General features: G+C 53.5%; 1 protein-coding gene across 1 annotated transcript in view; it reads left to right on the top strand.

Moving 5' to 3' along the window:
* The window catches only part of ST14 (suppression of tumorigenicity 14), a 36,637-nt gene extending 33,352 nt beyond the window's left edge, over positions 1 to 3,285 (top strand). Inside the window, 3 exon segments of the mRNA XM_006098241.3 lie at positions 1,196 to 1,470; positions 2,432 to 2,568; positions 2,640 to 3,285. Of these exon segments, the coding sequence (XP_006098303.1) occupies positions 1,196 to 1,470; positions 2,432 to 2,568; positions 2,640 to 2,801 (574 nt within the window). The 3' untranslated portion in view covers positions 2,802 to 3,285.
* Positions 3,286 to 14,643: the final 11,358 nt, after the last annotated feature.

The raw sequence follows: 14,643 nt of genomic DNA, 5'->3' as shown, positions 1-14,643 counted from the left end.
ATTATTGATTTCAGAGAGGAAGGGAGAGGGAGAGAGAGATAGAAACATCAATGATGAGAGAGAAACATTGACCGGCTGCCTCCTGCACGCCCCACACTGGGGATTGAGCCTGCAACCCGGGCATGTGCCCTGACCGGGAGTTGAACGGTGACCTTCTGATTCATAGGTTGATGCTCAACCACTGAACCACGCTAGCCGGGCTCCTCAATGATTCTTGCATGTGTTGGTTACTGCTGTGGTGGGTGCAAAATGCGATTTATCATCCACCCTTTCTTCTGTATTTATTAGCTGGTTTTTCTGTAAAGAATACCTTTCCTCCTCCTCATTAATTTTTTGGAATGATTTTTTAGACTCAGGATGAACTCATGGGTTTCCGTTCCCCCTTCTCTGTTATTCAGCGTGTGCAGTAACGAAGCCTGTTGTGTATGTGTGTGTTCAGAGGATCCTGAGTTTGGCCCGTGAGCGCCTTGCCCTGCTGGCTCATCGTTGTTTGAGACCCCACTCACTTCCGTTAAATACACGGTCTAGGCTGGCTTTATTGTTTCCTTGCTCCAGACTGGAAAACAGCCATTTCTCCAAGGAGCCTTGATTCCTTTGAATGGAGAAGGATATTTAGAAACCAAGTTCTGGCTGGTATTGGGGATGTTACTGCTTTTAGGGTGCGTTTGTGGAAAAATCAGAAGTGTGTACTGCTACCTTGTGTGTCAGCAGCACAGGGCTCTTCCTCTGCCCCCCCTGATTTGTGGCCCCCTTTTCCCACGTCAGAATTTGACCCCCAACATCAGTGTCTTGTCCTTATGTGTTCAGCCCTCTAGTATACACGAGACACTTCCAGAATTGCTACCGCGATCCTGCTACCAGCAGCAAACCCGATAGGTCAAGTTCAATGCATTTTTCAATTCTATTGGTACCTAGAGTAGACGCCACTGTATTAGAAAAGCATTTGGACTGAGTTCTGTGTTATTCCTTCTGTGAAAGATGAGATTAGTAAGATATAATAAGGTATTTTTTGGTAAACAGATACAAATGAATTAAAAGAGGGATTGGGGGTTGAGTGAGGTGGTAGGAGGCACCTAGTAGTTTCCAGTTGAGGGCGGTGACCAAGCAGGAGCCACACTCCCCTCACAGTGTGTGACAGGTGAGGGGCAGGTGAGTGGCAGGTGGCTCACGGGGTGCTCTCTGGCTCCCTCTGCAGGTACTCCGACCACACCATGTGGAAGGCCTTCCTGGGCCTACACGACCAGAGCAAGCGCAGCGTCTCGGGGGTGCAGGAGCGCGGCCTGAAGCGCATCATCACCCACCCTTCCTTCAACGACTTCACCTTCGACTACGACATCGCGCTGCTGGAGCTGGAGCGGCCGGTCGAGTACAGCAACACCGTGCGGCCCATCTGCCTGCCCGACACCTCGCACGACTTCCCCACGGGCAAGGCCATCTGGGTCACCGGCTGGGGCCACACCTACGAGGGAGGTGAGCTGGCCTGCCCCGCCTCCCTCCCCTGGTAGGACCTGACTGTCCAGAGTGAGGGGAGGGTTTTTTGGGGGGGGGAGGTTTAGAGGACTGGGAGGCCGGGCTTTGGATGGGCATCCTGGTTGCATGACTTTGGCGAGTTGCTTAAACTCTGAGCCTGTTAATTCGCCTGTAAAATGAAGATAAAGGGTGTCAGTGAACATAAGAGCACTGTGTGGAAACAGTGTGATTTAGGGGCCTGTGGAGCGGTGCCTGTATCGGGGACCAGTGGTGGGAGCCTGGCCTCCTCTCTCCTTCCGCCTCCATGAGGGCCCTCAATTGGTAAATGTTGTATTGAAGCACTCGGTTCTGATCTGCTATACTAACTGCTGGAATCTGTAGACTATGGAGAGGAAAGAAAAATAACCTGACTTAAGGCATTTTATGGTGCTTTCTTCCTCCTTTTTTTTTTTAATCCTCACCTGAGGATATTTTCCCCATTGATTTCTAGAGAGAGTGGAAGGGAGGGGAGAGGAGGAGAGAGAGAGAGAGAAATATCGATGTGAAAGAGACACATCGATTGGTTGCCTCCCACATGCACTCCTACCTGGGGAACCTGCAACCAAGGTACATGCCCTTGACTGGGAATCGAACCCGCGACCCTTCGGTCCAAGGGCCAGCGCTCTAACCACTGAGCAAACTGCCAGGGCCGCTTTCTGTTCCTTATTCTCACAGCTGTTCCGTGTTGTATAGGGGGTCTTTTGGGGCCTGCCACCTAATGGCTTACGTGGCTGCACAATCTCCCACGGCAGATGCGTCATCAGTTACTTAGCCGTTTGTCCGCCTCAGGCTTGGGTTGTGTCCAGAATGTTGTTAGTCTAGTTACTGCTACGGGAGCACCTTGGAGGGTGCCGTCCCCATGTGGCGCGGCCCCAGGAGCCCGCCTGCCCACCCAGCTCAGCCCGCCCTGCCCTCTCGCCAGGCACCGTGGTGCTGATCCTGCAGAAGGGCGAGATCCGCATCATCAACCAGACGACCTGCGAGAAGCTGTTGCCTCAGCAGATCACCCCGCGCATGATGTGCGTGGGCTACCTGAGCGGGGGCGTGGACGCCTGCCAGGTGGGTGCTGGGCGCCGGGCGGGGTGGGCCTGGGAAGGTGGGCAGGACACTCAGGACTTGTCTCTCCTCAGGGCGATTCCGGGGGCCCCCTGTCCAGCGTGGAGGCGGATGGGCGGATCTTCCAGGCCGGCGTGGTGAGCTGGGGCGAAGGCTGCGCTCAGAGGGACAAGCCAGGCGTGTACACGAGGCTCCCGATTTTTCGGGACTGGATTAAAGAGCAGACTGGGGTGTAGAGGCAGGGGCCATCCACTGGTCACCCCAACGTGCACCCCTGCGGGCTGAGCACCGGTCGCTACCTGCACCCCTGCCTCAGGCCCCCCACAGACTGAGCTGAATCCCCAGGACTCTGGAGATGGAGGACCAGCCAGCAGAGCCTCTCACCTCCCTCAATCTCCGAAGTGGGGCTGGGAGGTGGGGAGAGGAGGATGCCGGCGCTGACCTGGAGCAGAGGCCTGAGACCGCAGCCGGTCCCTCCAGCCCGAGGGAGCCGGGCCCGTCCCTGGTCATCGGCTTCCTCGCCTCTGATCCAGGCCCAGCCCCCATGCTGCCCCGGAGAGGGGCTGGGCGCTGTGGCTCCTGGGGACACGCTCTTCAGGAAGCCGGGCCCGGAGGACCCTGGACGACAGACAGGTCTACGACTCGAACTGTTCTACCAGCTCCCAGCTGGGGCTCAGAGTGTGTTTGTGTGTTTGAGTAAAATACTTTATTTCTTTTTAAGTATTTTTGTTCTCACTGCAGTGCTGACCCTGGACCAGGCTGAGAGTGGGGGCCACAGGGCTCAGGGCCTTCCCTGGCCAGCAAGGCTGGGTTTCTGCTCGTACCTGTAGCTTCCGAGAACAGGGCCTGGTGCCCTGCTTTGTCTCAGAAAGAAAGGGGGAAGTAGAACTTTCCATTAGGCGGGGAGGTGGTTACATACACGGTGCATGTGCATGTGCTTACATGTGTGTGTGCTTACACATGTGTGTGCGTGCTTACATGTGTGTGCGTGGGCATGCTTACACATGCAGGCATGAGGGGTCCTGCGACCTTGGAGGAGTCGTGCTGCCTTGTTTACAGGCTCTCACCTCTCTAGTCCATCCATAATCCTTTGAGTTTTACTTAATTATTTAAAACTAGAGCCCCGATGCACAAAATTCGTGCAAGAGTAGGCCTTCTTTCCCCCAGCTGCCGGCACCAGCTTCCCTCTGGAACCTGGGACCTGGGCTTCTCTCTGGCCACCAGCAGGCACCTGGGACCCGAGCTTCCCTTGCAGCCCTGGCTTCATCCAGAAGGTTGTCCAGAAGGACATCCGGAAGGATGTCTGGTCTAATTAGCATATTACGCTTTTATTCTTATAGATGTTCTCCTTGCTTGGGGTGACCCAGAGGGACAGTGTCAAGGACCTAGGGAGGGCTTTGGGAGTTCTTTTTTTTAAAATATGTTTTATTGATTTCAGAGAGGAAGGGGGAGGGAGAGAGAGATAGAAGCATCAATGATGAGAGAGAATCATTGGTTGGCTGCCTCCTGCACACCCCACACTGGGGATGGAGCCAGCAACCCGGGCATGTGCTCTGATGGGGAATCGAACCATGACCTCCTGGTTCATAGGTCAGTGCTCAACCACTGAGCCACACCGGCTGGGCAAATGCTTAATTTTTGAACAAGAGGCCCTGCATTTTCATTTTGTACAGGCCCCATAAACGGTGTAGCTCATCCTGCAGCCTTACACAGGAGGCATCTCTTGGCATCTCTGGGGACCCTAAGGGGGCCACAGGGTGTGAACGGGGCAGGAGCAAAGCCTGTGAAGGGTCTGATGGGGTGGAGTGCGGCCTGCAGTCAGCTGGGAGGTGGAAATGACTTCTTCCGACCCCCTAGCTGCGGCCCTGTGGTGTGGGCTCTGGGGGGTCTGCAGGCCCCTTCCCCTGGGAGAGGTGGCGGGTAACTGCTCTCAGGTCAGGCCCTGGTCACCGGGCTGGGATTCTTCAGGGTGACAATGAGGAAGGGAGTCTGGAAAGCCACCAGATAACACAGAGAAAGATGAGGCTAATCCCCAAAGCAGGAGCGTGAATGTTTATTGCCTCCTGCTATGCGCGGGGATTGCCTGGAAGACGGCTCAAGCCTCTTTCACGGGACAGGCATTGGCCTCGACGGCAGGGAGGGAAGATGCCCACAGGTTTGTGCCCTGGTCTTCCCTCCGCGTCTGTGCGGGGGCACAGGCTCCTGCGACCCAGCTGGCAGCCAGGGATCGGCCTGGCTCTCCTCGGAGGCGCCCTTCTGAGCCGTGCCAGGGCCAGGAGAGGAGAGGGAGCTGCAGCAGCACATCGGGGAGAGGAGTGAGCGGGGCCTGGCACCGCTGAGCACAAGGGGAGGCCTGTCTATAGCACCTTTGTGTTCAGGTGCCCCACCCCCTTCCCAGGAAAGATGCAGAAGAAAGAGCAGCTCCGATCCTCAGAGCAGCGTTGGCACATCGCCTTGTTGCCTATTCTGCCTCCAGAGATGACACGATACTGGATGGAGCCCTAACTCTTCGGACTTCAAGGAGTTCTATTACCTCTTCCTGCTTCCCCCCCCTTCCCTGTTCCCCAGTTCCAGCGTCCTGTGTGGGCAGCTCCGAGGCGCCCTTCTGTCCTCGCCCCTCCCCTCATTGTTCCCTGAAGTCACGCCCAGAGCTGTTTCCCGCGGAGGAGGAGGAAAAGGACCGATTTTTAAGTATTGTTCTTCCCTTGGTTCTCTCCCGTCATTGATGTTTCCATCTCTCCCTCTTCCTTCCTCTCTGAAATCAATAAAAATATATTTTTAAAAAATTAAAAGAAACTGTCTGTTTCTTCCACAGCCGCTCCCAGAGGGAGGGTGTGTGTATTTTCCTGGGATGCCGACCACACTTTCCCTCTCGCCTGGCGCTGTGCTTACTCCACTGCATGTGTCCTTCACCTTGGACGTGTCACCATTTCCCTGCCCACGCCCCTGAGATGGAGAATAACAGTCTCTGAGCCAGACCCCTCCCCTGGAACTGCATGTGGACTCGTTTAACTCAAAAAGGGCGTTCTTGCATCCTCGGCCTGCGCTTTTCCAAAGAGCTACAAGAACACGGTGGAGTGTGTGTGTGTGTGTGTGTGTGTGTTGGGGAGGATAGGGACCAGGTCCAGTAAGTCTCTCGACCTCTTAATTTTTTTATTTTTTATTGATTTCAGAGAGGAAGGGAAAGGGAGAGGGAGATAAAAACATCAATGATGAGAGAATCATTGATGGGCTGTCTCCTGCACGCCCTCTACTGGGGACTGAGCCTGCAACCTGGGCATGTGCCCTGACCAGGAATGGAACCATGACCTCCTGGTTCGTAGGTTGATGCTCAACCACTGAGCCACACTGGCCAGGTGACTCTCGATCTCTTCACATGGCAGTACCTTCAGAGAACAGTCCACAGAATCAAAGGGCATCAGACACCTTTGAATTTCATAATCTAATATGAAATACCTGATAGGACAGGAATAATGCCCAGAAACAGACTAGAAAAATGGAAATATGTGTTTGGAACATGTGACTGTTGGGGAGACCTGGTGACAAACTTGTTTACAGAAACCAGAGGAATGGATGAGGAGTCTTTGTCGTGGGCCCTCTGTGCCACTTGTGACGGGGAAGGGCAATCGATGTAGGATGTGGGGCTGCTACCGGCTCATCAGGCCCGGACCAGGCGGACACCTAGAAGCAGGTCCTGGTCCCGGCCGGGTAGCTCAGTTGGTTGCAGCATCATCCTGTACCCTAAATAGTGGCGGGTTCGATTCCTGGTCAGGGCACATGCCTGGGTTTTAGGCTCAATCAATTCCCATTGTGGGGCATGCAGGAGGCAGCCAATCAATGATCCTCATCATTGATGTTTCCATCTCTCTCTCTCCCTCTCCCTCTCTGAAATCAATAAAAAATGTAAGTAAAATAAAAATCAATTAAAAAGAAAGAAAGAACGAAAGAGAGAAAGAAAGAAAGCAGGTCCAGGGCTGGGGAGAGTTCACATTCCTAGTCCCTTAGTCCGTGTGAGGTCACAGGGCCTGAGGTCACAGGGCCGCCTGTCTGGGCTGAGTGCAGGGAGAGGGGCCTTTTCAGATGCACAGGGACTTTCCCACAATCCTCCAGTTGCTCAGTGGGAAGTATTTCCTGGGATGACAGCCGCCCGAGGCTCCCTGTTAGACCTGGAAGAATGCCGCATTCAACTTCGCAGGTGAAAGAACTCCCAACCTGCGCTGGAGGTATGTGGGTCCCCGCCCCAACGCTGCGAGAGCACAGACAGGCTTGTAGCGGCAGGAACTCGCTGCACCCCTCGGTCTGTGCCTCTGCCCGATGGTGTTCCGGGTTATCTCCATGGCTCCCACTGGGTGTCTGCGCTGGTGGGACCCTGGGGGGTCATCGGCGCCTCCGTGGTGCATAACCAGGAACACCCAGCAGGGTAGCCAGGTGCCTTGCCCAAGATTCCTTCGTAAGAGGAGGAAGGATGCAAACCAGCTGCTACACTGAGTCCTGTGCTGCCTCTGGAAGCCACCGGGGGCCCTGGGATGCTGGGCCAGGCCCTCTCCTGCCTGGAATAAACTCACTGGCTCAGGCCACAAGGAAAAGGCCAAAATGCTCTTCCACTAGCTGGCCTCCGAAATGGCTCCTTCAGCATTTCAAAAATCATTCCCTCCCCCATTTCCTTGGCTCCCCCTGGCAGCCCCAGGCATTTCCCTTCCTCAGGGGCCAACCGTCTTCCTCCTGTTCCTCTGCCCGGGCCAGTGTGGACGGGAGGTCTTGGCGGTGAGCAGAGGAACAACACGTTCTGACCTGGACCCGAAGGGTCAGCGCTGCCCCTTGCCTTCCTCTGCCATCCATGTCTGCTGACCGCTGGCTGGCTGTGGGCGAAGCTGGAGGTGAAGGGAACAGGGGCCAACAGAGATGGGGGCACCTTGGCCTGGAGCAGTGAGTGGAAAAGGAGGAGAGTCCTGCGGAGCCTGGAGGAGTCCCCTCCGCTCAGATTCCCAGACCAGGAGAAGATCCCCAAAGGGAACCCGAGGGCAGGAGGCCTCTGTCTCACTCCCCAGTGACCAGGCTGTTCACTGGGACCCAGGGGGATGTAGCATCAGAGCTGAAAAGACAAGTCCGCCCTGTTCTAGTCCAAAAATGAATGAGTGGCCCTAGCTGGTTTGGCTCAGTGGATAGAGCGTCAGCCTGCGGACAGAAGGGTCTCAAGTTCGATTCCAGTCAAGGGCACAGGCGGGGTTGCAGGCGATTCCCCAGTAGGGGGTGTACAGGAGGCAGCCAATCAATGATTCTTTCTCATCATTGATGTTTCTAACTCTCCCTCTCCCTTCCTCTCTGAAATCAATAAAAATATATTTTAAAAAAGAGTGGCTAACAGTTTGAGCTGCTTCATCGAGTATGTATTTTAAACGAAAGCCTTTTAATTTGGTTTACAAACGTATTTTGTAAGTTTGGATTTAAAGGCAAAGATTACTTTGAGTCCCTGCGCTGGGGCTCAATTCTAGGTGCGAGCAGTAGGGGGCGCTCACACACTGCGTCTCATTCATGAACTAAGCAGCTGGTGTCCAGGGGAAGTTTGGGGCAGCTCGCCCCTCTCCACGGCCCCCTCCCACCCAGTTTATGGTGAGTCCTGGGCGCACAGAGGAAGAAGCCGTGTTCCCTCGTGTGGAAGCGGCAGGTTCCTGGCCCCTCGCCCGAGGTGTGGGCACAGGCAGCGGGGCAGTGGGCTGCGGCACCCAGGGGAGAAGTCAGCCTGCGTGGAGCCCGGCCTCACCATGTGCCCTGGAGAGGATAGCGGGTCTGTGCGCGCAGGACCCCTGCAGCGTCCTGGGCTGGGACAGGTCTGCGAGGCCAGGATCTTCCCGGCCGTGGTCACCACCTGGGGAACCAGCATTGACTTCTCTTTTCTTAGAAGTGTGGAGGCCCCAGAAGCCAACAGACCCTCGTTCCAAAGCATGGACTTCATCCCGTTTCATGTCTGAACATTCACATCCCCAAAGCTCTTATCTCCGAGGTTAAATAACGTAACCGCTTGGGCTTTCTCCGCTGTCAGTTTCCCGCCAAGTTCCCATCACAGTCGCCCTAAACAGCTCACAATGAGGCGTTTCTTCATGATAGAGAATGAAGCTGATGGAGGCAGGAAGTCTATTGAGACTCACATTATACTTTTTTAGATCAACTCTGAGCTGATAAACAGACTGCCCTCGTTCTGACCCCACATGCCGCCTGCACGCTCATTCCTCCTCATTTTTTAAAAAATATACAGTGGGGCCTTGTCTTATGAGTGTCCCGACTAACGAGTTTTTTGAGATACCAGCTGTCTCTCGGCTGATTTTTTGCATTGAGTTGATAGAGTAATTTGAGTTAATGAGCTCCTTAACGAGCTCCTTAACGAGCTCGGTCTCAGAACGAATTAAACTCGTAAGTCAAGGCCCCACTGTATTTTATTGATTTTTTACAGAGAGGAAGGGAGAGGGATAGAGAGTTAGAAACATCGATGAGAGAGAAACATCGATCAGCTGCCTCCTGCACACTCCCCACTGGGGATGTGCCTGCAACCAAAGTACATGCCCTTGACCTGAATCAAACCTGGGACCCTTGAAGGCCGATGCTCTATCCACTGAGCCGCCAAACCGGTTAGGGCTCACCCCTCCTCATTTACGGACTTCCAACTGTGCTGGGCACCCGGGCACAGCGAGGATCCTGGAATAAGTCCAGGAGGGGAGTGAGGCTTCGGGAAGTTAAGTGGCTTGCTCAGGAGCTGGACTCCAAGTGTCCTGACACCACACACAGTGCCCTCCGTCCGGTGCCATCTGTCACAGGAGGGAAGATGAGAACCTTAAAAAGGCAGGGAGTAGGACTGATGTTTCATACAAAGAATGCCCAGCTATTAAAAGATGAGTTTGGGGCCCTGGCCAGTGTGGCCCAGTAGGATGAGTGTCGTCCTATGCACCAAGAGGTTGCTGGTTCGATTCCTGGTCAGGGCACATGCCTGGTCAGGTTGCAGGCCTGATCCCCAGTGGAGGGCGTGCCTGAGGCAGCTGATTAATGCACTCTCACATTGGTGTTTCTCTCTCTCTCCCTCCCCTCCCCCCCCTCTCTCTCTAAAATCAATAAAAACATATTAAAAATAATAATTAAAAAGAAAAAAGATGAGTTTGGGGCTCTGGAAAGGTGAGCATTTTTGTTACCAGGGGTTCCTGTCCCCTAGATTGACATTCTCTGGGACTGAGTCTGAAATACATTCAGCCTGGACCTCCCCGGGGCTTTCCCTCGTCCTCGGGCCTGGCGAACCTCTTCTGCTCTGTACGTAGGTTGTTCACGGGACTGCGTTCCAATTCCCGGGAAACCAGGACCAAACGTGCAGGTCTACACTGAAAACAGGTTCTACAACTTATTCAAATGGTTGCACAGGCTGCTCGGAATGGTGCGTGGGGAGAAGCAGGCGGAGGCCCGGCTCCAGGTGTAGGAGCTGAGGTGCTGAGTGTTGGGCTGGCTGGGCCTTGACGAGGCATCGGATTCCCATTGGAGACCGGATGGAGGTGGGGTGGGGAGGTTGCTGGGCAAAACTGGGGAGTTGCTCGATTTTTCCTTGGTTCTTGGCTCTGCTCATCCCTTCCACCTCCACCCACCACCCTCCTTCACTTCCTGGTGCAGAGCTGGAAAACCCACCCACACGGGAGCTGATGCTCGCCCAATGACCCATGGCCGTGAGTGAGAGGGTCCAGGTGAGAATCGGCAAATCGGGGCAAACGCCCACACCTGGCGCCTGTGAACAGAGCCAGGCATTTAGTCCGGCTCTGGGATGGCGGGCGCTGCTGACAGCGGGGAGAGGAGTGTGAGAAGGGGGACGGCGGCCCCTCATCCACTGAACATGGCAGGCTTCCGCTCCCAGGTAATCCAGGGGTGGAGCTCAGGCCCACCCCACAGGGAGGATCTGGTGGTGGGCAGGGAGCGGGCTCTTGGGTGGCCTGGGCTACCCAGTAGGACTGCAGTGACAGCGGGCGGGGGTGGGGGGGGGGCTCTGAGCTACAGGGGTGCCCTCCCACCGAAGGAGAGAGCACACATTTCTTCAGATATTCCTGCTTTTCATTGAGAGAAGTTGTGTGTATGTACAGACATAGCCCTCCGAATCCACCGGTTCTGCATGGCCAGGTTCAACCAACCTCGGTCAAAAATACCCTGAAAAGTTACGCTGTTGCTGACGTGTACGGTGTAGGTAGCCGGCGGTGGTTGGGTGTTTGTTTGCACCTGTACTGAAGATGTACGGACTTTTTTCTTGTCTTTATTCACTAAACAACACGGCACAACGATTGACGTAGCATGTACCATGGTATTAGGTATTTTATAGAGCTGTTTTAGAGTTTATGGGAGGATGTGCGTAGGTTATAGGCAAATACATTTTATTGAGCATCCATGGGGGGCCTGGAACCCGTCCCCGCGGATACAGAGGGAGGGCTGTGTGTGGATCTATGTGTATAGGTATATGGGTACGTATATTTGTATGTGTGGGGGCACTTACAATGTGCGAGGGGAAGTTAACGTCTCCCCCAAGGCTACTCTGGCCCATGCTCTCCTAGGACCTGAATTCTCACAGGTATCACGTGTGCCGTGGGACGCAGGGATGATGGGAAAGCCCGGCTCTGGAGAGAGGTTATGCGTGATGTACCTGGCACACACTGGGCACTTAGGGTGAATCGTGCTTCGTTTTTCCACGAATATGCACAGTTTCCTGTGGAAACCTCAGCCCTTGCACGGGCCTTCCTCGCTCCGTTTCTTTAAAAGCCACTCAATCAAACTTTCCAGGGCAGCTGACGCCTATCTGCTCACCTGCCGGGACGTTCATGGGCAAAAGAAACTGCCCTACCAACGCCACTCGTGTTTCCTGGGTGAAGGCCGGTTCCGTGCTGACGGTGCATGTGCAGCTCTGGGCTCGGTGCACATGTATGTAGGTGTGTGGTCACCCCCCGCGGAAAAGGGAGCGCTGGGACTGGATGCGTGCAGGTCTTTGAAATGGCATTTTCAACTCCCATCAGCCAAAGACCTGGATAGGGAGAAGGAGCTTGGCTTTCAAAAGAATCCACACCTGCAGCTGCTCGTTGAGGCGGGAGGGATGGTAAGCAGGGCGTTGGGACGTGAGAAATGTCCTTGGAACTCCCACCCCCACCACCCTGTTTGGTAGAAGCTGAGAGCTGCTAGGAAGGGCCACCCAGCTAAGCAAGTTTATTTGCATGACTGGGGGGGGAGGGGTGTCTCTCTTCAGCCTCCCTGTGAGCTCAGCTCTGGAACCTGGCTCACACTTGCCCACTTCTGACCCTGTTTTCTCCAGGACACAGTTTTCTCCTCAAACACGAAGGGACGTTGCCTAAGGATTTGATAGGTCGAGTAGCACCGATAGGCCCTGTAGAGCAGACATTGTCCGCTGTTTAGACAGGAGACCGGGTCTTGGGGTGGCAGGCTCACCTCTCACCCGCCCTCTGGCTCTGCTTCGGGCTCTTGCCTGAACCACTGAGTCAATGGGAGCAATGAGATCTCAGCTCAGTCGCATGCCTTCTCTCCAGTCTCCTCTACACTTGTTCTCAATCTCCCTAGAGCGAGCGCTGATGGAGTTGTTCCTCTGCCTGAACGTGGGCGATGGTTGTGTCCCACCAAACTCCGTTCCTCTTCTCCAGGCCCCCTCCGATCTGGGTCCAGCCGACTCTCACATGTCCCTCCCTGCCTCCCCCCAGGGATCCAGCAAACTAAGCTCCTTCATCCCCTGGTCCCTCTGCCCCGTGCTCAGTGCTGCTCCTGGTGTGGCCGCCTCCCTCCCCCCCCCCCCCCCGCCCCCGTCTCTGCCCGTGGGCCCCTGCTCCAGGCAGGCCAGGGGTCACGCTCCCCTTCCCCCCTGGCCCTCCATAAATCATGTTCTTCCGTGGCAGTTATTTCTATATTAGTTTTATTTCTACAATTCTTTTTTATTCAGAAACCATAAGCTCCTAAGGTCACAGATGATTGATTCATTCAAGCAGCTCGGGTCTGAGGACAGCTTGCCCTAATGGAACTTAATCAAATGGAGTTTGGTCCAGCTGATGCTAAATAATCGATACCAATGTAATAGAAGTATAGGATGCTGCCCTGACCGGTTTGGCTCAGTGGATAGAGCGTCGGCCTGCGGACTCAAGGGTCCCAGGTTCGATTCAGGTCAAGGGCATGTACCTTGGTTGTGGGCACATCCCCAGTAGGGGGTGTGCAGGAGGCAGCTGATCGATGTTTCTCTCTCATCGATGTTCCTAACTCTCTATCCCTCTCCCTTCCTCTCTGTAAAAAAATCAATAAAATATATTTTTTTAAAAAAGAAGTATAGGATGCTATCAGAACCTAATAGGAAACCCCAGCCTGGTGGGGAACCAGACGAAGGGAAGAACAGGGCAGGACCAGACTTCCAGAGGGAAATTTGGGGAAATTGTGGCCAGGCGATGGCGGTTGTTCTGAGGATTAAAGTTAATGCTCATTCATAACCCCACATAGCCTGGTATTTACGACCCTCATTTAAAAATGAGTAAGACTCGGATATACAGGAAGAAGAGTTGAGGCAAATCCAGGGGTGATGTGATGAGAGTTTTGTATGTTCTGTCCTAAGGTCCCTGGGCAAGTCCCTGAGCATTATGGTAAACAGCCGATGACCACTGCTCGGTAATGTCCACTCACTCTGGTGTTCGGAGTTCTGTGTGCCAGGCACTGCGGGGGAGACACAGTAAGACAGTCCCTGATGCCGGGAGCTGTCAGGCGAGGGAGAGCCCGAGCAGGAGCAAAGTTAGTTACTGTGCACGTTGCATTTCGCATGCAATTCATTGAATTCTCAGGAGGCAGACTTACAAGACAGTGACTGAGAACTGGTTTGGAGCTCAACAAAATCTGCATGAGGACCGATTGGAGGACCTTAAGCCCAAACTGGGAGGGAGTGGGGACTGAGGGGTGGGTTCCTGAGGTGATGCAACCTGTGTGGATGCAACTGTGAGAGCAGGCAGAGCGGGCTGGGAGGGCCTTGGGGAGGGAGCAGGCAGAATTAGGAAGGGCAGAGGCCTGCGTGGAGAGCTGACTGGCAGCATGTGAGGGGCAGTCTAGAGGGGCCCAGCTGTAGAGGGAAGGGCAGCCAGGGGGCTGGTTTTGCTAGGCCGGAAACACAGGTTTGAATTCAGTGACCAGCAGTAGGAGGGGGAAAGTATTCAAAATGTTATCAAGAGAGCCAAGTGGAGGTAACCAGGTAAGAGCACATGACCAGTCCACATCTTTAGAGCAAGGCCATATGCAATTTTTTTACATTGTAAGGTAACCCCTTACTCTAGAGAACTAGATCCTGGCGTAAGAGACAAAACCACTCGTCTGCATTATTATATTTTTTTCCAAGGAAAAAAGATTCTAAATATAATATTACCAAAACTGTACTAACATAGTATCATGTCACAAAAGTTGTAGGAAATGTTAGAAATCTGCAAATAACAAGATGACTTCTATTTTAAAATATTTTTGTTCATCAGTTTATGTTGTTCATTATATTCCACAAATGAGTGAGATCATGTGGTATTTATCTTTCTCTGAATGACTTATTTTGCTTAGTATAATGCTCTCCAGGTCCATCCATGCTGTTGCAAATGTTGAGAATTTCTTCTTTTTTACAGCAGCGTAGTATTCCATTGCATAGATGTACCACTGTTTTTTAATACACTCATCTGCTGATGGCACTTAGGCTGTTTCCAAATCTTAGCTATTGTAAATTGTGCTTCTATGAACATAGGGGTGCATATATCCTTTCTGATTGGTGTTTCTGATTTCTTGGGATATATTCCTAGAAGTGGGATCACTGGGCCAAATGGGAGCTCTGTTTTTAATTTTTTGAGGAAACTCCATACTGTCCACAGTGGTTGCAGGAGTCTGCATTCCCACCAGCAGTGCACGAGGGTTCCTTTTTCTCTGCATCCTTGCCAGCACTTGTTGTTTGTTGATTTGTTGATGATAGAGCCATTCTGACAGGTGTGAGATGGTACCTCATTGTTGTTTTGATTTGCATCTCTCGGATGATTAGTGACTTTGAGCATGTTTTCATGTCTC

Source organism: Myotis lucifugus, unplaced genomic scaffold, assembly GCF_000147115.1.
Source record: "Myotis lucifugus unplaced genomic scaffold, Myoluc2.0 scaffold_225, whole genome shotgun sequence".
Classification (NCBI taxonomy): Eukaryota; Metazoa; Chordata; class Mammalia; order Chiroptera; family Vespertilionidae; genus Myotis; species Myotis lucifugus.
Note: the sequence above shows the minus strand (reverse complement) of the source record. Positions and strands in the feature narration are given on the sequence as shown.